The sequence below is a fragment of the Zootermopsis nevadensis genome, unplaced genomic scaffold (assembly GCF_977971745.1).
Source record: "Zootermopsis nevadensis isolate Lab colony 2312 unplaced genomic scaffold, Znev_1.0 Znev_ptg000003l, whole genome shotgun sequence".
Classification (NCBI taxonomy): Eukaryota; Metazoa; Arthropoda; class Insecta; order Blattodea; family Termopsidae; genus Zootermopsis; species Zootermopsis nevadensis.
The window spans coordinates 1,386,383-1,412,162 of NW_028259135.1; the positions used below are offsets into that span (position 1 = coordinate 1,386,383).

At 39.5% G+C, this 25,780-nt stretch overlaps 2 protein-coding genes across 3 annotated transcripts in view; one reads left to right on the top strand and one right to left on the bottom strand.

Annotated features, from left to right (window-relative positions):
• The window catches only part of Roc2 (Regulator of cullins 2), a 73,735-nt gene that overhangs the window by 27,189 nt on the left and 20,766 nt on the right, over nt 1-25,780 (bottom strand). The window lies entirely within an intron of this gene.
• Nucleotides 9,479-25,780, top strand: part of LOC110840322 (facilitated trehalose transporter Tret1) — a 35,539-nt gene continuing 19,237 nt past the window's right edge. Inside the window, exons 1-2 of one of the 2 annotated variants that reach the window (XM_087360377.1) lie at nt 9,479-9,741; nt 19,644-20,021. In XM_087360377.1, coding sequence (XP_087216503.1) covers nt 9,676-9,741; nt 19,644-20,021 — 444 coding nt within the window. In that variant the 5' untranslated portion in view covers nt 9,479-9,675. Of the gene's footprint in view, nt 9,742-16,682; nt 16,845-19,643; nt 20,022-25,780 lie in introns of those variants that run through there. The other variant, XM_087360388.1, reaches the window with a different exon arrangement.

Genomic DNA, 25,780 nt, shown 5'->3' on the forward strand with positions numbered 1-25,780 from the left:
CTTAAAGATTGAATCTGGCAAATGCCTGTTACCATCCTGAAACAGAAATATGGGATGGCATACACCAAAAGTCCTCCAAGTGCAAAGGTAAACGGGAAATGAAGAAACATTATACTGCCTAAGGAACAGTCTTGAAACCGACATAAAACTTCAAGAGCTGAATAAACAGGCTATACGTTTCACCCGCAGGGCTTTTCGTGTAGATAAAAGATATCAAGGTTAGGTTAGGTTCCATGCAAGAATATTAATAGTTGCCTCAGGCTTCTTCAGAAACTCCGAACTGGGTTTATTACACGCCTGAATTGCTCCTACTTTAAATTCACTTTCGGGGAGAAGGTCTCGCGTATAGTCGGCTACTTAATTCGGTAAGTTTACCGAGGGCAAGAACATATATTGTTATTATTATTTATTACGAGCAAAGTAACATAAACTGCACAACCTACGGTCAATGTAGAGAAAAAGAATTAAAACAAACAAAAATCTATAATTAAAATATCAGTGTTTCAAAGTGTGTTCACATTTTGGTGTCTCCTTGGCGAAATGGTCCGGGTACGGTGGTACTCTAAACCAATTTCCGGCCGGATGGGAATGTTTGAATCTGTTTCGCTGTCAATTATCCTACAACGAAACTCTTTCAGTTCACAAAACCGATGCTAATTCTGTCAAATGTGGTCACTCGTCTGATCAAGACTGTTTACCTTTTATGGAACCCGAAGATTCATCACCGTTTCACTAGAACCCGCCAATGGTCCCATTTTGAGGCAGATAAATCAATTCCGAATTCTCAGGTCTCCCATAAAACATCAACCCTACAGGATCTCCAATTAAAATTTTGTATCATTATCTCATCAAGTACATGCCCCGCCCACCCCACCCTCGTTAATCGCCCTTAATCTCTGTTATTTTCTCAGGGTAAGAGATAAAAATTTCGTACCCAAACAAATGAACGGAAGACACGATTGATAACATGGTACAGGAATCATGTCACATGTACAACGGAGCTAAGCTCTGTAAACCACTGAAATGTGAGCAAAATTTGTCGTTGAGTCCAAAGTTTAACACTGGCAGAGTTCATCACTGCAGACATTCAAACACTGGAAATATACTGGAGCTATTTCGAGATTTATAAAACAATGTGCACTGTAATACAAACCAAACAAACATGTCTGCACTCACAGCCGACTTACACGGTATTACATACATTCCTAAAAACCGCTGAGTAAATTAATCAGACTCGTGGTTAAACATGGGGCCACGTTCCTTCATTTAACGATAATTTCTAAACTACACGTAACATTCCTACAGCTCAAAAGGATAATGGGGAATTGTGAGGTCGTGGCCTGTTGTAGGGTACTATCCCAGCATTTTACTGAAGGAACAAATAAAACAAGGACAAGCTCGAAACCTCACAGCGACAAGAATTACGACGGCTGTCTTGTTAGATGTTCCGCTGTGTAGTCTGGCCCTGATAATGAAAGTAGCAAGCACCTCTGAAACGTCGGTAAATTTCTACCAGACTACCCATAAGACAGCCATGTCCAAATCAAAACGTCTCGCTCACCCGTATTGCCAGCTTTTGCAAAAGAACATCAGTCCAATCACTTAAATGTCAGAGCTCGTAACGCGTGTGTACTGTCCGACAGACTTACGTAGGCGCCCCAGTTGTAAACCAACGCGCGCATGCGTAACTACACTATTCCTAAACGGAGAAAACTGGCCTCGGCACAAAGATATTTCTCACAAGTGTTTGTTCCTTTTCGTTGCTCCAACATTCGTAGTATCGTCAATATTTTATAATGGTTCCAGTGTTGTAAAGTATAACTCACAAAGTTTACATAAAATTGGAATAAGAACGACGTTTCTTCGGTCTGCCAGAAGTAATGTAGCACGTGACTTCCTAGTTCGCATTACGTCACAGGATTTTTATTTCACTCTCGTGAACAGTAGTGTGTACGAGGTGCGATCGGAAAGTTTGAAGGCTGTGTCAATAGAGGGCGAACCGGATGTAGTACGAGCTTCTGCCTTTAGGGGTGCGGCCTACATTCATAGTGAATCAGTGTGCCAGCCGGCATCATCGAATTAGCATTTGTTTCTTAGTTACGGGCGTTTTGGTAGTGCATTACACCGACCCTCCTGCGATTTCGGAATGGCGTGTGCATCAAATTTTGCCAAAGACTCGCCAAAACGGCTACGGAAACCTATGAAATGCTAAAGCAAGCATTTGGGGAGTCCGCAATGGGTCGTGCACAAACTTTTGTGGCATTCACGTTTTAAAAATGGCCGAACCTCTGTCGATGATGACGAGCGTTCTGGACGACCATCTTCGAGCACAACGCCCGAAAATGTTACGAAGATCGACGTCGTACCATCAACGACTTGTGCGACATTGTTGGGATAGGCTATGGGACCTGTCAGCTGATTCTAAAGGAAGAACTCCACATGCGACGCATCCTGTCTGAGGACCAGAAGCAGAATCGACTTCTCGTTTGTCAGGAGCTCAAAGATCTTGCAAGAACCGACCCCAACTTCCTTTCTAAGTTCCGTGTGACTTCTTCCTCTTCCCAAAGATGAAAATTCAGCTAAAGGGAAGGAGATTTGAGACGATAGAAGAGATTCAGGCAGAATCGCAGATGGTGCTTGACAGGCTGACAAAGAATGATTTCCAGGGATGCTTCCAGGCTTGGCAGCGGCGCTGGGATCGTTGTGTTCACTCCCAGGGGAACTACTTCGAGGGTGATGGATGAATTTAATACCTGAGATAAGTGTACGGGTTTTTATACGCGCAGTCTTGAAACTTTCCGATCGCACCTCGTATATGGCCAGAAAGCTACATAATGGAAACTCTCTAGCTCGTGAAAAGAAACACACAGCAGTTGCCTCATAACTAAGGACGAGCCCATTTCATGCAGTATACAGGCAAAGAAGTACAACGCACATGACGTGCCGAGTGACACGTACTTAAACAAGATCAGATTGTTCTGAAGGTTCAGGGACATTCCTTAGGATTCTCAGAAAATAAAATAAAACATTATATTGCAGAGTTTTACTATAATATTACAACTTTGGTTAAAATCCGACAATATTGGCAATTTGCATTTCTATAGCATGACTGGTCAGGGAATCCCCAAGCTCCCTTGTTATCAAAGTTACCTCAGCTAGCTTACTTAACTGGGGAATCATAAGCCAACAAGGCAATTTGCATGAGAGATCTTCCGAAATTATGTTATAACCCAGCCAAACCCTGCTCACCTAAAATTCCCCATTATAATAAATACAACGGGTTATTTTTTTAAGGAAATGATTCCCTGCTTTCACTCAATATACATAAATACAATATGAAAAGTTGTAGGTTACAGTTGATACTGAAAGATTAATCAATCAAAAACAGTGTCAAATATCCAAGTAGTACTGTCCACAGATCAAGAGAAAAACCCTGCTGAGGGAATGTTACTTATCAGCTGGACTAGAGGGCTGCTATTGGTGGGAAGCGTGATACGTAAGAGTTTTACGCTACTACACAGACTGAAAACATCAAACAGTTAAGAGTAGCGTGTAGTGAGTGCACCTCTAATGTGTTCTGATAATATTCTAGATTAAATCGCTGTGTCTCTGTGAGGTAATCTTAAAGCTGTACCCATCAGAACACATGAAAGCCTGTCGTCTGTTGTTCGTTCAGTGGTTGTGGAACGAATGCTTTTAGGATCGGTCGTCACTCACAGCGAAATCTTGCGCATGCGCGTATATCAAATTCCTAGCAGGGATTTTCTCCTGGTCTGTGGACTGTAGCTGATTCTCTTAAAGAAATTTATTGAAAGTACGTAAATGTGTAGGTCTAATTTAGTGGCATTTTAAATATACTGCCATGGCGTTGTAATAAACCGTCATTTTACTATAATCTTGCGGCCAGCAGTTTATGATAGCTTTTACGAGTACAGTTGGAAGAATTCACACACGTACCCAGTACGCCGAGGGTCTCCAGAGCATGTTTAGTCTATCACTTAGTCTATAAAATGACTGTAACAAGCCAGGTCTAGGGTTTCGTTCAGCGGTCCATATCAGACTTTGTGCTCGCTTATCATCTATGCACTGTCTGAAGACCACGATACTGTAGGATGTATTCAAGGTCAACACGTGCTTGGTAATTTCATTTTTGCAGTTTTTATAGACTTACAATGTTTACAAACTTCCGGCATGTCACGTCCTGTGACATTTTTTTATGCAAACGAGGCTTCGCGAAACGCAGTACAAATAACTTGCATTTACAGACATCTTCGAACTGTAATTTCCGATAAACAATAATTCCAACATGGAGGTGAAGCGAAACTTTTGACGTAAGAGTGATAGTAGCACTATTTCATGCAGGTTACTGAAATGTGTGTGGAAAAAGATGCAACTCCTTCAAGGATCGTCTCTAACAACAGCACAATGTCTGCATAAAATCTGTATTTAGCATTCAATTTGATGTCGGTGACTAATGAGCTGGGTTGTGAAACGTTGTATACGGATAAATCACGAACACGCAAATTCCGAATGAGACTTTGTTTATATGATAACAGTTATGAACATGGCAACGGTGAGTAACTTTGAAAGTTATGTTTCAGAAATTTAACGTAGTCGAAATCTGCATTGGTGGAATTTATTTATATTTATTTAGTGTTCTGTCTGACGACAGGTCCATATGAACAGGATCCTTCCATCCTTTTCTCTTCTCGGACTGGGACCTGTTCATATACGTTCTTGGCAGATGATCCAGAAGTGGTTTGCCATTGCCTTCTTCTGTGTGTGAATGGAGTAATTGTTGGGATGCCACGGAGGAAAACTCCGTGTTGCCTAGACCACGGCCTTGCCCAACAGAAGTTATAAATTCGGGCACCGCCGGGAATCTAACCCGAGACCCCCAGGATTACAAGGCCAGCGTTCTAACCGCTAGACCACCTCATCTTATTATTATTTAGTGTTCTGTCTGACGACAGGTCCATATGAACAGGATCCTTCCATCCTTTTCTCTTCTCGGACTGGGACCTGTTCATATACGTTCTTGGCAGATGATCCAGAAGTGGTTTGCCATTGCCTTCTTCTGTGTGTGAATGGAGTAATTGTTGGGATGCCACGGAGGAAAACTCCGTGTTGCCTAGACCACGGCCTTGCCCAACACAAGTTATAAATTCGGGCACCGCCGGGAATCTAACCCGAGACCCCCAGGATTACAAGGCCAGCGTTCTAACCGCTAGACCACCTCATCTTATTATTATTTAGTGTTCTGTCTGACGACAGGTCCATATGAACAGGATCCTTCCATCCTTTTCTCTTCTCGGACTGGGACCTGTTCATATACGTTCTTGGCAGATGATCCAGAAGTGGTTTGCCATTGCCTTCTTCTGTGTGTGAATGGAGTAATTGTTGGGATGCCACGGAGGAAAACTCCGTGTTGCCTAGACCACGGCCTTGCCCAACACAAGTTATAAATTCGAACCCGAGACCCCAGGATTACAAGGCCAGCGTTCTAACCGCTAGACCACCGTGGCTTATTGGTGGAAACGGACACAAAATTTTGCACACCTACGAGAAATATACAGAGTTTACACAAATTAACGAAAGGGGTTCGTGAACTTGCCATTAGTTCGCTACAGCTTCAGATGGATGTTGACTTAATACAATTCTCATTGACAGAATAGTTTCTATTTGCACGATTGTGCTGTGGACAGAAATCGATTATCGATATGATATGTGCCGTGCTGTTAATGGCTCACAAACTGAAGTTGAAGCTGACGTTCAATGTCGATACAAAACTTTTCGAGAGAAATATAATCAACAGTACCACGTAAAAAAAAAACTCTTTGAAATGACGAATCAAATAAAGAAAAGTATAATGTACAGTGAGGATCTTTATACCAATTCGCTTTAAAAACCCAATCATTCATTTGCGTAAACTCTAAATATTTTTTGCCATAAAATTTTCGTGGTGGGACGTATGTTTCCTGTCCATTACAGCAAACTTTGAATTTTGAAACATAAGACTCATCGTGATCAAATGTACGCCTAGCAAGCAGAATGACGGATTTCGGACTGAGAGCTCTGAGTTCGATTACCAGCAGAGACATAATCATCGTGGCCTAAGCCTGTTCTGTTGTGGCTTCAATTTAATCTAACGCGAATTAAACGGACGGCTTGGAGATCTACCTGTGGCTGTAATGTTAAAAGTCTGCAGCGTTGTGTAGTCTGGTAGAAGTTTACCGTCGCTTCAAAGGTCCTTCCTGCCTCCGTCATCAAAGCGACTCAAGGCCCCGATGATGGAAAAAGGACCTCTGAGACGTCGGCAAACTTCTACCAGACTACACGGCGATACAACCCAGAAGACAACTATCAATGGAAATTCTAGACCAGTTAATATGGAGCGCTCAATGTAAACACTGTACAACGTAGTTAATTAACAGGCTAGTCGGTTACTAAATGAGATTTACTTAATTGATTAAGTAGTTGAGTAGTGTGGTATAAAGTTTATCACTGAGCAAGAGAGTCGATCAGCCAGTTACATGTTAATTGAATAAAAATTTCCTTGGATATTATCCATCGTCTAGTAAATATAAAACGTAAAACGACGTTTCGGAGATGGGACTCTATCTCCGTCTTCAGGTTCCTACACAGTTGGGCCCACTAGATAGAGAAATCCCAACTGTGTAGGAACCTGAAGACGGAGATAGAGTCCCATCTCCGAAACGTCGTTTTACGTTTTATAGTTACTAGACGGTGGATAATATCCAAGGAAAAAGTCCGGAGATAGGGATTAGCTCTATCTAGTGGGCCCAACTGTGTAGGAACCTGAAGACGGAGATAGAGTCCCATCTCCGAAACGTCGTTTTACGTTTTATATTTACTAGACGGTGGATAATATCCAAGGAAAAAGTCCGGAGATAGGGATTAGCTCTATCTAGTGGGCCCAACTGTGTAGGAACCTGAAGACGGAGATAGAGTCCCATCTCCGAAACGTCGTTTTACGTTTTATATTTACTAGACGGTGGATAATATCCAAGGAAAAAGTCCGGAGATAGGGATTAGCTCTATCTAGTGGGCCCAACTGTGTAGGAACCTGAAGACGGAGATAGAGTCCCATCTCCGAAACGTCGTTTTACGTTTTATATTTACTAGACGGTGGATAATATCCAAGGAAAAAGTCCGGAGATAGGGATTAGCTCTATCTAGTGGGCCCAACTGTGTAGGAACCTGAAGACGGAGATAGAGTCTCATCTCCGAAACGTCGTTTTACGTTTTATATTTACTAGACGATGGATAATATCCAAGGAAAAAGTCCGGAGATAGGGATTAGCTCTATCTAGTGGGCCCAACTGTGTAGGAACCTGAAGACGGAGATAGAGTCCCATCTCCGAAACGTCGTTTTACGTTTTATATTTACTAGACGGTGGATAATATCCAAGGAAAAAGTCCGGAGATAGGGATTAGCTCTATCTAGTGGGCCCAACTGTGTAGGAACCTGAAGACGGAGATAGAGTCCCATCTCCGAAACGTCGTTTTACGTTTTATATTTACTAGACGGTGGATAATATCCAAGGAAAAAGTCCGGAGATAGGGATTAGCTCTATCTAGTGGGCCCAACTGTGTAGGAACCTGAAGACGGAGATAGAGTCTCATCTCCGAAACGTCGTTTTACGTTTTATATTTACTAGACGATGGATAATATCCAAGGAAAAAGTCCGGAGATAGGGATTAGCTCTATCTAGTGGGCCCAACTGTGTAGGAACCTGAAGACGGAGATAGAGTCCCATCTCCGAAACGTCGTTTTACGTTTTATATTTACTAGACGGTGGATAATATCCAAGGAAAAAGTCCGGAGATAGGGATTAGCTCTATCTAGTGGGCCCAACTGTGTAGGAACCTGAAGACGGAGATAGAGTCCCATCTCCGAAACGTCGTTTTACGTTTTATATTTACTAGACGATGGATAATATCCAAGGAAAAAGTCCGGAGATAGGGATTAGCTCTATCTAGTGGGCCCAACTGTGTCGGAACCTGAAGACGGAGATAGAGTCCCATCTCCGAAACGTCGTTTTACGTTTTATATTTACTAGACGGTGGATAATATCCAAGGAAAAAGTCCGGAGATAGGGATTAGCTCTATCTAGTGGGCCCAACTGTGTAGGAACCTGAAGACGGAGATAGAGTCCCATCTCCGAAACGTCGTTTTACGTTTTATATTTACTAGACGGTGGATAATATCCAAGGAAAAAGTCCGGAGATAAGGATTAGCTCTATCTAGTGGGCCCAACTGTGTAGGAACCTGAAGACGGAGATAGAGTCTCATCTCCGAAACGTCGTTTTACGTTTTATATTTACTAGACGATGGATAATATCCAAGGAAAAAGTCCGGAGATAGGGATTAGCTCTATCTAGTGGGCCCAACTGTGTAGGAACCTGAAGACGGAGATAGAGTCCCATCTCCGAAACGTCGTTTTACGTTTTATATTTACTAGACGGTGGATAATATCCAAGGAAAAAGTCCGGAGATAGGGATTAGCTCTATCTAGTGGGCCCAACTGTGTAGGAACCTGAAGACGGAGATAGAGTCCCATCTCCGAAACGTCGTTTTACGTTTTATATTTACTAGACGGTGGATAATATCCAAGGAAATTTTTATTCAATTGACTCTTCACCATCGTCAAGAATTTTTAGATTTGACAGTTACATGTTTATTATTAATTTGCCAAATGAGTGATTACTTAGTAAGAAGTCAATTAGGAAGTTTGTTACCCAATTAGTTATTGGTTAATTAGGGAGTTAGTTCCTTCCAATCAATGCTCCTATCAGAATTCATGGCGAGTGTACTTCACTTTCAGTCATGTATGGGTGTATTTAACTTGAATGAAAACTGGCACGTCGTATACTTTACACCTTTGAAGAAATACTTGATATCTTTACGTATACAGAGTTATTTGGTAGAGATTTATCAAAACTTTCCATACCTCCAGCTTCTTTACTCATACAATCACGACTGTTCTCACGTAAAACGTTTCGGTGCCCCCCTTCCATTATCCCCCCTCTCTACAAACATTGCCCCCCCCCCCTCGCAATACCTGTGTGCAACGCCTCTCCCCTCCGTCCTCGCTTCCACCATCCTCCACGCCGGTGCCTTTATAAAAGTACATTTCATTCAACAAAACTTACAAGATTCAGATACATTCGCGATATTGCTACAAGCGATGAATCCAAATAAAATATTTTCAGTGGCTATAAAGTGACTTACACGTATTCCATAAACATTAAATCTTAAATACATTCCGACACCTCTGACGTCATAGTGGTGGAGTGTAGTATAATACAAATCTGACAAGAGTTTAAAGTATTTTATAAACAGCTCGTGTGACACAGTTACTGTACACGATAAACAAAATACAATATATCGTCGCAAGAAATATTAGTGTTAGCGTATATTTAATTAAAACACATTTTTACAGTTCGTAGATTCAGAAACAAAAACCCACCAACAGGAACACATCAAGACAAGTGACACTGGTGACTAAGTGTGAAGTTATTACGTTCTGATATTGAAGCTGATACAGAATTAGCAGCTGCATTGATCATTGATCACTGTGGTTGTGGTTTCATAACCTCTCAAGGACGACAGTGGTTTTTGAGTTGACACGTGGTTGTCACACTAACAAAATGGGGAAAATTAAGTGGATACTAGGAAGGAGTCGAACCCCTGCCCTGGTGTTTCCAAGATGTGTGGTAAGCGAGACATTTATTTACCATGATCTCCCATTAATCTGCATGGGTTCATTTCTGACTTACTCCAACACAATTATTGAAAAAAAAAAAAAAAAAAAACTCTGAAACATGAAATTCGCATTTTGCATAACACATACAAACGTCTTGATATAATCTAAAGCTTGATTTGGTGACAGTCAATTGAATGAGTATGTTATTTTCGTATTGAAGAAGAATTATAGTTGAGTTACACACAGCCTAATGCACTACAGTGCTAATTATAAGTATTCCAAAAACATTTAAGCTCAGAAAAGTTAATTCCGTGGCTAATCTTGGATTTACATTCCACTCATTACTCTTAATGCCAGTTACATACTGAAATATAAGATTCACGTTTCACATAATGCACTCTGATTATAATCGGAATAATTTGAAGTCCGTATAATTCAAATATATTTTCGATTTAGTATTGCAGGGCGAAATATTTCCAAATAAAATATATTTTAAATAACGTGCTAAAATTCTGAATATGCCAAAATGTTTTAACACTTTACAGCGAAGAAGGTAGTTTACATGTATCACCTACTTTAATATAAAACGTTGTTGTCTTCCTATACAACATCAACCAAATGATCTTTGCAACTTGAACTCTTCAAGGTAGACACAGAATTTCTAAATATTATTTACAAGAACTTATTGTTTCCAACAGTTACAAAGAATGTTCCATGCTTACTAACATGACGTATAGAAGTAGTTACCTCGACGGCTCCTAGATAGCAGGAGTATCCATAGAGGACTAAATAGTCCAAGTTGGCTGGGCATTGTAATCAGATTCAACATATACCTATCAAAAACAAGTTTTAAAGGATGCATTCTACTCTGGAGTACATATATTTTCGAAATGAGTCCTTCGCCACTGTCCACTCTCCTTTTCAACGTCACCGAGGTTCATTTAATACATTTTCAATAACAAATTGTACTAACGTCACAGACTAATGGTTAGCATTCCTGCATCGGGTATGATTTCAGCGAGGTACCCGGTAATTGTGATTTATGATTTCATGGTTTTTTCAGTGGAACCAAATAGGGAAACAACATAACATTAATATTTAACATTATTAGTGAAATAAGATGATAGAGTTGCGTCATATTTTGAAAATATATATTTTAATTAATTAATCTTTGTCCGTCTAATCACAATTTAAAATTAATATAATTGAAATACCATGTGATGCTCCTTATCGAAACATTCGATTTACATTTTGGAACATCACTTTTCTCACTACATGTTTCGGTTCTTAGATGAACCATCTTCAGGTGTGTAAAAATTACAATTATATAAACTTAAAACTTAATCATAATTTCTTATATGAAACTTTTTTGTAGTTGTTTATAAGTTATTAGTGATGTTCACTTCCAGGTTCTAATTGTAATTTTTACACACCTGAAGATGGTTCATCTAAGAACCGAAACATGTAGTGAGAAAAGTGATGTTCCAAAATGTAAATCGAATGTTTCGATAAGGAGCATCACATGGTATTTTAATTATCTTAATTTTAAATTTTAAATTGTGATTAGACAAGACAAGATTAATTAATTAAAAGTTATTAGTGAAAATAACGCATAGGACGAAACCTATTAAACATAATGACTATCTTCTGGGTTGTTGCGCCGTGTTGTCTGGTAGAAGTTAACCGACATTTCAGAGGTCCTTGCCGCCTCAATCATCAGGGCGATGAGATCTCAACAACCCATAAGATAGCCATTCTCAGACTCACAGCCGTGAAAACTTCAAATCCTACATAATAAACAAAACACAGTACTACTGGCTTATAGGTAACTTATCACGACCAAGTCGAAACGATTTATAACGCAATTCTTACAACTGAAGAACTGCTATTATGTAAAATTCAATTCAGTTAACAATTAGGCCTGAATGAATGAGGACGCCAGCGCCAAGGAACACGAGGGAATGCCACACCACAGAATACGGACCTTTGAGAACAAGGTTCCAAGAAACACATTCACACCTACGCAAGACAGAAAACATCTGTAGAATTTTACAATATGAACTTAATTACTACTTTTCGCCTTATATTCTTAAGATGATATGTAGCGTGAATGGATGGGGTACTGGTTCGGAAGCCTGAGGAGAAGAGACCGCTGGGGAGACCTAGACGTAGATGGGAGGATAATCTCAGGCGGGATCTATGGGAGATAGGAGTTGAAGGAGACTGGATTTTGTTGGCCCAGGACAGGGTCCGGTGGAGGGCTTTGGTTAATTCGGTGATGAACCTTCGGGTTCCGTAAGCCATCTGGTTGGTTGGGTCCACTATTTGGGAAACCTGAAGGGAAGAGACCGCTGGGGAGACCTAGACATAGATGGGAGGATAATCTCAGACGGTATCTGTGGGAGATAGGAGTTGAAGGAGACTGGATTTTGTTGGCCCAGGACAGAGCTTTGGTTAATTCGGTGATGAACCTTCGGGTTCCGTAAGCCATTTAGTTAGTTATTTTGTTAGTTATTCTTAAGATGATTAAATCAAGGAGCATGAGATGGGGGAGTAATAAAGGTGTCCAGCGGATGCTGAGGTAAAGTTCCACGCTTCTTAATCTCAGCACCAGATAGAGGTGTGTCATTAGGTTCACGCACAGACCGCCTAACCTCCAGGGAATGCGCCCTCAGCGCCCATAAGATAAGAAACATTGTCGGCACCACAGCCAATATGGAAATGATGGCTAAGAGAGTGGTCGCCCAGTCCATAGTCGATTTACGGACTAAATCATCACGAGTTAGGACTTAACAGAAACATTTTGCAAAATTAAAAACTCAGTTTATCTGTCATATATAATATACTGTGTGCGTGCGTACGTATGAAATGTGTGTATTATGTCAGAGTTTGTGTCTTCGAATAGAAATACACACATTTTGATCTTCTGAAAAAAAAATAGACTACCATTTGCTTATTACAAAACTACCACAAACACATCACGTGGAGTTCATGTGACCAAGTAAATGAAATGTCCTTCATTCTCACTAATAAATAGGACTTCGTTATCTCTTTATGGTGTGTTCTTTTAGTCTTCGAGTTTATAGAATATACACAGCTGTTATTAAAATATGTGTAATATATCAACTGCCTTATCCATCCAATTAAATTATAATCCTCTTCCGGATGACCCTGGATTATCAATAACATCTGTTATGGCCAAACCATACAGCTCCATATATAGTACATCATTTAATTATAGTAAGAAATTAAAACGTGGTTAAAAGTTACAGGCAATAATAAAGATGAGAAAATTAAAATAAACTTTAAACACGTCATACGTTCGAGCATACAATATTTCCTCCTTAAAGTTTACAGCGCAATTTTACAATTTTCACGTGACTGCTTGAATTAATGTCGAGACGGTCACGTACACGGCCAAAGGATGAGATATTTAACTCACGACTAAAAATTCAGTAAAATAAAACATTAAAACTGACAAATACATAGCAGGGCAAACTACATGACGTCACTGGAACTGTACACTGTCTGATTTCTCCTATGAAGACGGGATATTTCAAAGTAGAAACGACTTAAGTTCGTGATAGAGTAACTGCAGTTTAATTCAGTTCAGTGATTCAAACTCACGTTTGAATCTCAATGTATTACTCTCACCTATACACGTTTTTGAAAGTATGATTCAGAGATATGAAGATAATCGCCATTATGATACAAATATACGAAGAAGGTCGCTGACAAAAATATATGTTCTTGTAAGATTTGAGGTTTTCACAGCGGTGAGTATGAAGATATCTGTCTTCTGGGTTGTTGCGCTGTGTAGTCTGGTCGATGTTAACCAACGTTTCAGAGGTCATACTGCCTCCATCATCAGAGTATGAAGATTTCTGTCTTCTGGGTTGTTGCGCTGTGTAGTCTGGTAGATGTTTACCAACGTTTCAGAGGTCATACTGCCTCCGTCATCAGGCAGTATGACCTCTGAAACGTTGGTTAACATCGACCAGACTACACAGCGCAAGAACCCAGAAGACAGAAATCTTCATACTCATCGCCCTGATGACGGAGGCAGTATGACCTCTGAAACGTTGGTTAACATCGACCAGACTACACAGCGCAACAACCCAGAAGACAGAAATCTTCATACTCATCGCCCTGATGACGGAGGCAGTATGACCTCCGAAACGTTGGTTAACATCTACCAGACTACACAGCGCAACAACCCAGAAGACAGAAATCTTCATACTCATCGCCCTGATGATGGAGGCAGTATGACCTCTGAAACGTTGGTTAACATCGACCAGACTACACAGCGCAACAACCCAGAAGACAGAAATCTTCATACTCATCGCCCTGATGATGGAGGCAGTATGACCCCTGAAACGTTGGTTAACATCGACCAGACTACACAGCGCAACAACCCAGAAGACAGAAATCTTCATACTAAGAATCGCCCTGATGACGGAGGCAGTATGACCTCTGAAACGTTGGTAAACATCGACCAGACTACACGGCGCAACAACCCAGAAGACAGAAATCTTCATACTAAGAATCGCCCTGATGACGGAGGCAGTATGACCTCTGAAACGTTGGTTAACATCGACCAGACTACACAGCGCAACAACCCAGAAGACAGAAATCTTCATACTAAGAATCGCCCTGATGACGGAGGCAGTATGACCTCTGAAACGTTGGCTAACATCGACCAGACTACACAGCGCAACAACCCAGAAGACAGAAATCTTCATACTCATCGCCCTGATGATGGAGGCAGTATGACCTCTGAAACGTTGGTTAACATCGACCAGACTACACAGCGCAACAACCCAGAAGACAGAAATCTTCATACTCATCGCCCTGATGATGGAGGCAGTATGACCCCTGAAACGTTGGTTAACATCGACCAGACTACACAGCGCAACAACCCAGAAGACAGAAATCTTCATACTAAGAATCGCCCTGATGACGGAGGCAGTATGACCTCTGAAACGTTGGCTAACATCGACCAGACTACACAGCGCAACAACCCAGAAGACAGAAATCTTCATACTAAGAATCGCCCTGATGACGGAGGCAGTATGACCTCTGAAACGTTGGCTAACATCGACCAGACTACACAGCGCAACAACCCAGAAGACAGAAATCTTCATACTAAGAATCGCCCTGATGACGGAGGCAGTATGACCTCTGAAACGTTGGCTAACATCGACCAGACTACACAGCGCAACAACCCAGAAGACAGAAATCTTCATACTCATCGCCCTGATGATGGAGGCAGTATGACCTCTGAAACGTTGGTTAACATCGACCAGACTACACAGCGCAACAACCCAGAAGACAGAAATCTTCATACTCTGATGACGGAGGCAGTATGACCTCTGAAACGTTGGTTAACATCGACCAGACTACACAGCGCAAGAACCCAGAAGACAGAAATCTTCATACTCATCGCCCTGATGATGGAGGCAGTATGATCTCTGAAACGTTGGTTAACATCGACCAGACTACACAGCGCAAGAACCCAGAAGACAGAAATCTTCATACTCATCGCCCTGATGATGGAGGCAGTATGACCTCTGAAACGTTGGTTAACATCGACCAGACTACACAGCGCAACAACCCAGAAGACAGAAATCTTCATACTCATCGCCCTGATGACGGAGGCAGTATGACCTCTGAAACGTCGGTAAACTTCTACCAGACTACACGGCGCAACAACCCAGAAGACAGAAATCTTCATCGCCCTGATGATGGAGGCAGTATGACCTCTGAAACGTTGGTAAACATCGACCAGACTACACAGCGCAACAACCCAGAAGACAGAAATCTTCATCGCCCTGATGATGGAGGCAGTATGACCTCAGAAACGTTGGTAAACATCGACCAGACTACACGGCGCAACAACCCAGAAGACAGAAATCTTCATACTCTGATGACGGAGGCAGTATGACCTCTGAAACGTTGGTTAACATCGACCAGACTACACAGCGCAACAACCCAGAAGACAGAAATCTTCATACTCTGATGACGGAGGCAGTATGACCTCTGAAACGTTGGTTAACATCGACCAGACTACACAGCGCAACAACCCAGAAGACAGAAATCTTCATACTCTGATGACGGAGGCAGTATGACCTCTGAAACGTTGGTTAACATCGACCAGACTACACAGCGCAAGAACCCAGAAGACAGAAATCTTCATATATGTTCTTGCACTCCAAGTTATGAGATGAATTGTAAGCTTATGGGGAGGGTAAACGAATGACATCTGTGACATCCGTCCTTCTTGTAATTAACGCTCCATGCTGAAGACGTACAAAACGCACAATTCCCTCTACCATGAGCTATTCTAAAATAAAACCCGTTGTCTCGGTTACCAATGCAAGTATCCAATCAGAATATTGGGTATTTCAACAACCAATAAGGGACTATTTCATTTGCTGACGTATGAATCAAACAACTTACAACAAAGTTTCAGAACCATCGAAGTTCTTCGGGTGAAAAAGGTACAGATAAACAGTGCAAGAATTACGACGGCGTGTCAGGGATCTTCAGCAAAAAAATTATGTGAAAAATTGTCTGCTTTTTGTTGCAGATATAAATCAAATTTAAACTTTTTAAACTTACTTTTTACTCAATGCAGAATTTTTTATGTTATCTTGTGCGAAAACTGTCCTATAGTTTTATATAGTTTAGATTACAGAACATTTTTTGAAAGTATGTTCGTAGGAAGTTAATTTTTATTATTTCAATTTTAGCTTCCAGAACTTGCGTGGTATGCTTTTGAAATTAAAAACAGAAAGAGAATTAATCTGAAATGACGTGTTACCAGGGATCAAAGTGTTAAAGTCGACCATTAACGCATCGCAAACACGATGAATCTAAATGTGTCATAAGGTTATCGTTGTAAGCTGGAAAGCGACCAATCAAAACTTTTCAATTTTTTGGGTTAAACTGGTTAAGAATTATGGTATTTATTTTAATGTTTGAAATGCGATGTGGTCCACTTTATTTATACATATTGTTGTTCGTGTCTATATTAATAACGCAATCCCTTCTGAGTGATTGAGCAGTCAACAGTCGTCTATAACAGAAGCGGACATCGAATCGTCTGTCAGTGTAAGTGTTAACCCTGCAAAGCCCGGTGGTAACTATGTGTACCACATGTTACAATAATAAATAACTGTATTTGTTTAGTAAGGTTCTCACTGTAATCAGCGATTATTTCCTTAAACAACAATAACCAGTTCATCTTTGTAATGGAGTGTGTTGTGTTTTCTTTGCGGTACGGACTTTAAAGGGTAAAAGTGAAATATGAAACCTGATAATTCTACATTTCAAAATCCAGCATTTTTAAAACTGAGTTTGAACCGATTGTCTGTATTAATCTTCTCATCTTTAAAATTAATTTTACGAAACATAAACTGATGATGGCTGTCTTCTGGGTAGTTGCGCCGTGCTGTCTAGTAGATTACCGACGTTTCAGAGGTCCTTCCTGCCTCCATCAGCAGGGCCTCTGAAACGCTGGTAAATGTCTACCAGACTACACGGCGCTACAATCCACAAGACAGCCATCATCGTTCTGACCGCCGTGAGAACCTCAAATTCTACTTAGAAATTGTTGAAATAAAAGTACGAGTTTACACGTTTTAATGTAGCTCCAGACCAAATGTGTACACATTTAAGTGTAAAGAAAATGCCAGTTCAAACACAAACTACAATTCATAAAAATCAAAGCATACAAAAACTATTAAACTATTAAATTATGCAACTATTCATGAGATGATAAAGTTGCGTCATATTGTGATAAATATATATTTGTTTAAATCTTATCAGTCTAATCACAATAAAATTCCTATTAAATATTAAAATATTACTATAATTAACATTTAAATATTTAAAATATATTATATGATGTTCTCTATCGAAATGTTCGATTTACATCGATGTAAATCGAACATTTCGATAGAGAACATCATATAATATATTTTAAATATTTAAATGTTAATTATAGTAATATTTTAATATTTAATAGGAATTTTATTGTGATTAGACTGATAAGATTTAAACAAATAAAGTATGCAAACACAATTTATCCAGAAGCATGCTCGAAAGAGTTCAAATTGAGCATCACGTAAAAGCAAACTCAGATACGGCCAGAACATTATTTAAACTCAAGAAACTAAAAATAATTACAGAATTTTGATAAAGATGTCACTTGAAACGGGGAAAATGTAGGACAATATTAAAAATATTAATTCATGAAACCTTCTTCGGTTAACTAAAAAGAAAACTATTACATGTAGCACGCGTGGAGATGACGAGAGGTACGTACACATTTTTCTTACGGAAAACTTGAGCGGAAGAGATCACTTGGTATTAATAGGTGCAAACTGGAGTATAATATTAAAGCTGAGGTTGTGCGGCGTGTGGACTGATCAACAGGCAAAGCATAGGATCCAATGTCCAAGACCGTAACGAACGCTGGGGTAACACAAATGCAACGGACTGTACTCCATGGTGCTCGTCAGACTGTGAGGTTGAGAGGTGAATGGAATTCGCTCCAGATAATGTCCAATGCTGTGTTCTCGCACTGGCGGTGTTGAACCTTGGATTATTAGCAGCTGGCAGCGGATAAAACCAAAACCATGCAGATTAGTTTGCAATCAAGCAGCGTATAATCTTGATATTGGATAACCACCGGTCATGTTGTCTTGTTAATTTAACAGTCTGTCGGAATACAAGCGGCCATAATTTGCCTCATTCTGGACGTTAAAGCAATGTCAACGCCGATCGGAAATCCTCACGGCGGTACCTCGTCGTCTGCTTATTACTTTATTTAATCCTGTTTTCTCAACTACTTAGTATGACGGATTATTCAAACGCAACATCCTCAAATTTACATTCATATTCGGTTGTATCGCTAGTAATTAGCTTTTAAAATCGATTAAAATATATAATAAAATACAGGTCAATACACAAAACTATATTTGGGTGTTAAAATTTAAAATTTAAATGTTAAAATTTTAAATTAGCGCTATTCATCACTATAAGGATGTTACATTTGAGCGCTAAATTTTAACACCCAAATATAGTTTTGTGTATTGACCTGTATTTTATTATATATTTTAATCCAAAACACAAACATGACGCATGTAAACCTTAAACTTTTAAAATCGGTTAAAAAAATTAATTATGTAAATTCACATACGTAACTCGAGTATTTTCGTCTATTTAATAATCGAATCCGACTATATTTTGTCAAAAACACGGCAGACATTTCAAGGGGGTCTGAAATCGTAATTCCCTAATATATATAAGACCTGACTTCGAGCTACGCTACCTTTATAAGAATGCAATTATTATCGAACGTAATGAACGATTAACATTCCTATCTCCTATTTGGGAGGTCATAGCTTAAAATATTGACTAGGATACCGGCTGTTTCTGAGGTCCTCGTGGTATGCCTCACACACACACACACAATCTTTATATCTCTATTAAACTCTTCTAAATAATCTTAAAGATTAAAGGTAAGCTGTTACTCAGATCCCAGAATAAATCATTATTTAAGACAGCTACTTCACTTCTATAATCTGAGAGCTACTTCACGATACAAAGCTATTTTACAAAATACCAATTTTTCTCCAGCTCTGTAGAGGAATTGGGGGCCGGTGAGGGCAGCTGCCCCACAAGGGGCACACATCAACCACAGTCGAGAAACACTTTCAAATTAACAAAAAACACAACTCGAATCGGACTACGAAATGCGATCGGAGCGAATGACTAACCTTCAATTTCTTATACAGACTTGAGGAAAAGGACGTTAAGACCCTAAATTTTCCTTAGGGCAAAAATTTTCATTTACGTCTAAGCCCGCGTCATCAAATTCAACAATTTCATCTTGTCTCATTTCAGCACACGCGCCAAAGCGACGAATTCTTCACCTCTTCAGAAGATTCTCTGCTGGGGCGTCACAGAAACAGAGATTCATCTACAGCAACAGTCAGCACTGGGTCTACCAGCACCGTCAACACCCACAAATACCACCAATACAAGTGCAGAGAAAACAGAATGTCATCCAGTACGCAAAAGGAGCTCAATCTCCTGATTACAACACCACAAGTGCCGGAGTTCAGTCCGAACGATGACAGTTTAAAATACAAAGTCACTGTTCAAGAACCATCGATACAGGACAATGATGTCTGTGATATTAAACCTCAGCCCCAACTCAAGGACACCGATTCATCTAAGAGCAAAATCGAACCAGAAGTTCAAATCAAATGGATACCTCAAGTAAGTTCCTTCCTCCTATGATCTTTTTTTTTACCCCAAAGTGTTGTTTTATGTATTCGTCAGACTTCATTCAATCCTGAAGAATTTACCAACACGCATGGTCACTGATATTGGGTTAGCTATTTAAGGACGCTGTTTCAACTTGCAGAGTTACGCCTATACCAAAATGGCACTATAACGCATTTGGTAATATTTCGACATTCAATTATTCGTGTTTCCCCCCCCCCCCGTCTAATCACAATTGTATATAAATAAAATTATACGTAAGATATTAAAATATCATTTACATATTTGGTACAACTTTTTACTACATGTTTCGGTTACATTGAACCATCTTCAGGTGTAAAGTTAAAAATTATAATCTTATATATCAACTTCTTGACGATGGTGAAGAGTCAATTGAATAAAAATTTACTTGGATATTATCCATCGTCTAGTAATAAAACGTAAAACGACGTTTCGGAGATGAGGCTCTATCTCCGTCTTCAGGTTCCTACTCAGTTGGGCCCACTAGATAGAGCTAATCCCTATCTCCGGACAAAGTAATGGATAATATGGATAATATCCAAGGAAAAAGTCCGGAGATAGGGATTAGCTCTATCTAGTGGGCCCAACTGTGTAGGAACCTGAAGACGGAGATAGAGTCCCATCTCCGAAACGTCGTTTTACGTTTTATATTTACTAGACGATGGATAATATCCAAGTAAATTTTTATTCAATTCAAGAAAAACGTATTTAGTATAGTTAGCTTACAATCGGGATTCGAACCTGGAACCTATGTAATAAGAACCAGGCGCGTTAACGTTGTGGCTCTTAGTTCCGTATATCAAATTTACAAAGAATACAAACATATGTAGGAACAAACAGTACCAGCTGACTGGAAGTCATGTGACGAACGCTTTCAAGACGTCGGGTCGCCTGAGACCACTTACAACGGACGTGACAGAGTGACAGACAGGTGGGACGACTAGATACCGGGCACATTTACCCCACAGCTGGCTCAAACATTAACAATAAAATGGGAAGTTTTCGTTCTTCCTGTGACGTAAGCAAGGAACTCAGAAATGTTGTGGCATTTTAAATGCAACCAAATTTGGTACACAATAAGACAATTATTTTTGAACGCAAAAGGTCAGGAGTAAGCAGCCACGATGTAAAGAAACGTTGTCTGGAGTAGCAGAACAGCGTAAGTGCGTATTTTATTCCAAGCGAAATGATGTTTTAGCCATCTTGTCTTGCGTCCACATTCAGGGATGATAAAACTCACACCCTCGCCTTTCCAAATAGCATTTTCGTTTCTGTTTCGAGGAATACGTTTATGCATTTATATGTATTTTAGCTTGAATACATTGAGCTCGAATTGCAAAATAAAGAAAAGAGAAAACTGTTCATGAAATTAGGAAAATAAATCAAACTTCAGTTGCAGAATAATAACGAACATAATAATGATAATGTAAGAATATCGGGAAAAATTATAATGCTAATTAACAAACATAATGAAATACATTTGTTTTAAATCTTGTCAGTCTAATCACAATAAAATTCCTATTAAATATTAAAATATTAATATAATTAACATTTAAATATTTTAAAATATATTAAATGATGTTCTCTATCGAAATGTTCGATTTACATTAGATCATCAATTTTTTCACGACATGTTTCAGTTCTAAAAGAACCATCTTCAGGTGTATAAAATTATATAAACTTAAATATAATTTCTTAAATGCAACTTTTAGTCAGATGTTTATCAGATTTCAAATTTCAAATGATGTTTTCTATTTATATTTTTATTTTATATTTAAATTTATATAATTTTATACACCTGAAGATGGTTCATTTAGAACCGAAACATGTCGTGTAAAAATTGATGATCTAATGTAAATCGAACATTTCGATAGAGAACATCATTTAATATATTTTAAATATTTAAATGTTAATTATGGTAATATTTTAATATTTAATAAGACTTTATTGTGATTATACTGACAAGATTAAAACAAATATATATTTATCACAATATGACGCAACTTTATCATCTCATAATGAAATACGTTTAAATGATTGTTATTTACAATTTACAATTGTTAATGTGATCGCTGATAGTGACTTCCTCCTACCACTTCGTTAGTTCTTAATAACTGAGGTCCAAAATGCTTCACAGCCTCTTGCAATCCACGGTACCCTCAAACGCCCCCCAATGAGGGGAGGCGAAATACGATATTTGATCCAAAGATTTTAAGCGGGCTTTCGAGTTTATTACATAACGAGAAACTCTCTGATTTACACATCTCACTTCCAATCATTTTTGATAGTCAAACTAAGGAGGTTACAATGAGATGTAAACGTAGCTATTAATAAAAGTTGCATCTTTGTCAAAATTCTCCACAAAATTTCAAAAAATCTACATTCGCACTACCGTCAAATATTTTACTGTTGAAGATATAGAGTAACAAATGAATGATATAGACAATATACAATGGCACGACAAGGCCTGTTGTTTATAAAATTCGTTACCACGGTTCCGAAAAAAAGAATTGTTTCTCTTCTAACCCCTAAAAACTGAATACGAAGCCATCGGGACCAGGCTCTCTCCGTTTCTACAATAATGTCCTGCCTTTTCGCAACATAATTCCCATAAGTACGAATTTGTATCTTACAACAGTTATGCCCCCAGAAAAAAAAAAAGACGTTAAGGGTTACGAACGCATGACCGGAATACACAGTACGTGCATTATACGTGCTACCATTCACTAATTATCTGACGTCATTAATTTATCGAAACTGACACGATACTACTAGGAACCTGAAAATTTGTTACTTAAATGGGCTTATCCTAATACTTGCGCCAGGAACCTACTCATCACATCCAAATTAAATTCAGTGTTACAAGTCCGAACGTTTTCCACGTCGCCTAATATTGTTCGGGATATTAAATAAAGGAAATTGGCGGGAAATGTATCACGCAAGAGACAAATTCGCGTACAATTTTAGTAGTAAAACTTCAAAGGCAGAGATAACTTTAGAGACCGAGGAGTAAATCAATGATAAACACGCAGCTTGTCGTTTATTGAATCAGTTTTTCCAGAATTTAAACTTCCTGCAAACACTACTTCACCATTATCAGCTAACTGCTTCGTCCTATTAAGATATTCTTCATGATTGTACCTATTTTAATTGGAGAATCTCGAAATGAATACCTCTGATATAAGGAGCGCCTATCTTCAACAGAAAAGTCAACAAATCGTAATAGAATTTTAAAGCGTTTAGAGAATAAATAGAAAAAAGACGATGAATGTCTTGAGGATTGTTACGCTGTGTAGTCTGGTATACGTTCACCGACGTTTCAGAGGTCCTTTCTGCCTCCACCGCCCTGAAGATGGAGGCAGTAAGAACTTCTGAACACGGCGCTACAACCCAGAAGACAAGTCACCTTCATACTCGCCGCCGTCAGAACCTGAAATATCAGACGTTTCAAAATTTGTGGGTATTCTCAAAACATGGAAGTATGTTTATATTTTTTAATGGCAAAGACTTTCTTTCACAACTTAGACGGGGTATGTCCGGTGGTCAATGCGGCAAGATATGTGATTACAGTCACGGCTGTAATTCGTCACAGGAATATTAAACGTCTTCTCATCTACAATGAATGAACTTAAGAATCAGGCAAACAATGTCACGTCGACTCAACCGGTTATATGGAATCAAACTACAAGACGGTTACGACTGACAAATTGAGGATGACGAAGAAATAGCCGTGGTCTATTTTAAGACATTATCTCAGAATTTACCTGTGATGACTGAAAAATCACGAAAATTTCAACCAGTCTCCAAATTCCCATGCCGATCACGAAGACCCCATTATAATTACAGTTCGCTACAGAAACAGAACGCCACGGTGGTCTAGCGGTTAGAACGCTGGCCTTGTAATCCTGGGGTCTCGGGTTCGAATTTATAACTTGTGTTGGGCAAGGCCGTGGTCTAGGCAACACGGAGTTTTCCTCCGTGGCATCCCAACAATTACTCCATTCACACACAGAAGAAGGCAATGGCAAACCACTTCTGGATCATCTGCCAAGAACGTATATGAACAGGTCCCAGTCCGAGAAGAGAAAAGGATGGAAGGATCCTGTTCATATGGACCTGTCGTCAGACAGAACACTAAATAATAATAAGATGAGGTGGTCTAGCGGTTAGAACGCTGGCCTTGTAATCCTGGGGTCTCGGGTTCGAATTTATAACTTGTGTTGGGCAAGGCCGTGGTCTAGGCAACACGGAGTTTTCCTCCGTGGCATCCCAACAATTACTCCATTCACACACAGAAGAAGGCAATGGCAAACCACTTCTGGATCATCTGCCAAGAACGTATATGAACAGGTCCCAGTCCGAGAAGAGAAAAGGATGGAAGGATCCTGTTCATATGGACCTGTCGTCAGACAGAACACTAAATAATAATAAGATGAGGTGGTCTAGCGGTTAGAACGCTGGCCTTGTAATCCTGGGGTCTCGGGTTCGAATTTATAACTTGTGTTGGGCAAGGCCGTGGTCTAGGCAACACGGAGTTTTCCTCCGTGGCATCCCAACAATTACTCCATTCACACACAGAAGAAGGCAATGGCAAACCACTTCTGGATCATCTGCCAAGAACGTATATGAACAGGTCCCAGTCCGAGAAGAGAAAAGGATGGAAGGATCCTGTTCATATGGACCTGTCCTCAGACAGAACACTACAAATAAAAAAACAGAAACAGAGCAAAAGAAAGGCTTTCGGCAGGTTTTGTAACAGCTTCAGCACGGCAATGCACTAGGTACAAAAATGGATGTCATGATCGTCTGATTTCACAGAAACTGGGTTAAGGACTCCTACATGTAGCTATACAGACCACGCTGCAGGCTTTCCTCGTCAATTTGACATATCGTAACAAGATATAGTTGGCTGATTTACCGACCAGTGTTGCAGTAAGTATACCGTAGTTCCAGACCAAATTTGTTGCAAGTAAATCTAACGGCAGCGACCACGACTTAATCGATAATCGATCTCGCAGTACCAAAGCCATGCACGGTATTGCGGGGGCCCAGGAGAAAACGAGACAGCAGACTAATCATTCCATGTAGACATTTGGGAAAGAAGAGATCACCCTGTAGGATATGGTGGCAGTTTTACGTACGATTATAGGTAACTCATCACGATTATTTCAAATGTGTTTTGCATTACATCCCTAGTAAACACTCCAGCGTGGAACTACTAACAGCTTATATCCTGAGGAAGATCGTACCGTAGCAATCAATTAATTCCAAACATATTTTCCACACGACATTACGCGATAAGCCTCAGGGTTAAGTAGTGACCATGGCCCATGGACAGATATCCGGTATCATGGTGCCAGATAATAATAATAATAATAATAATGCATTTGATTCCTCGGCTCCAAATTTAATTCTTAAGATTCTGTGTTGTTTTTAAAATGCAGCTTTAAAGATGCTAAACTTAATCTTATTTTAAAATGTTTATGCAAGTGTTAAAATTGATTTTCCACTGCATCTCCCGAAGTCCAAGGTCTATCTTACCTTCGACACTCATAAAGTATTCTTGGGATACTGGATTAAATACAATGTACAACCGACAAAGAGAATTCTCCCATAATGATTCAAGGATTATTACAAGGTCAATTTGAGATAAGACTGTTTTCTTTTAATAATATTAACGTTACCAAGACTTTAGTTGATAATGTTAACAATTACTTAAACAATACAGCATA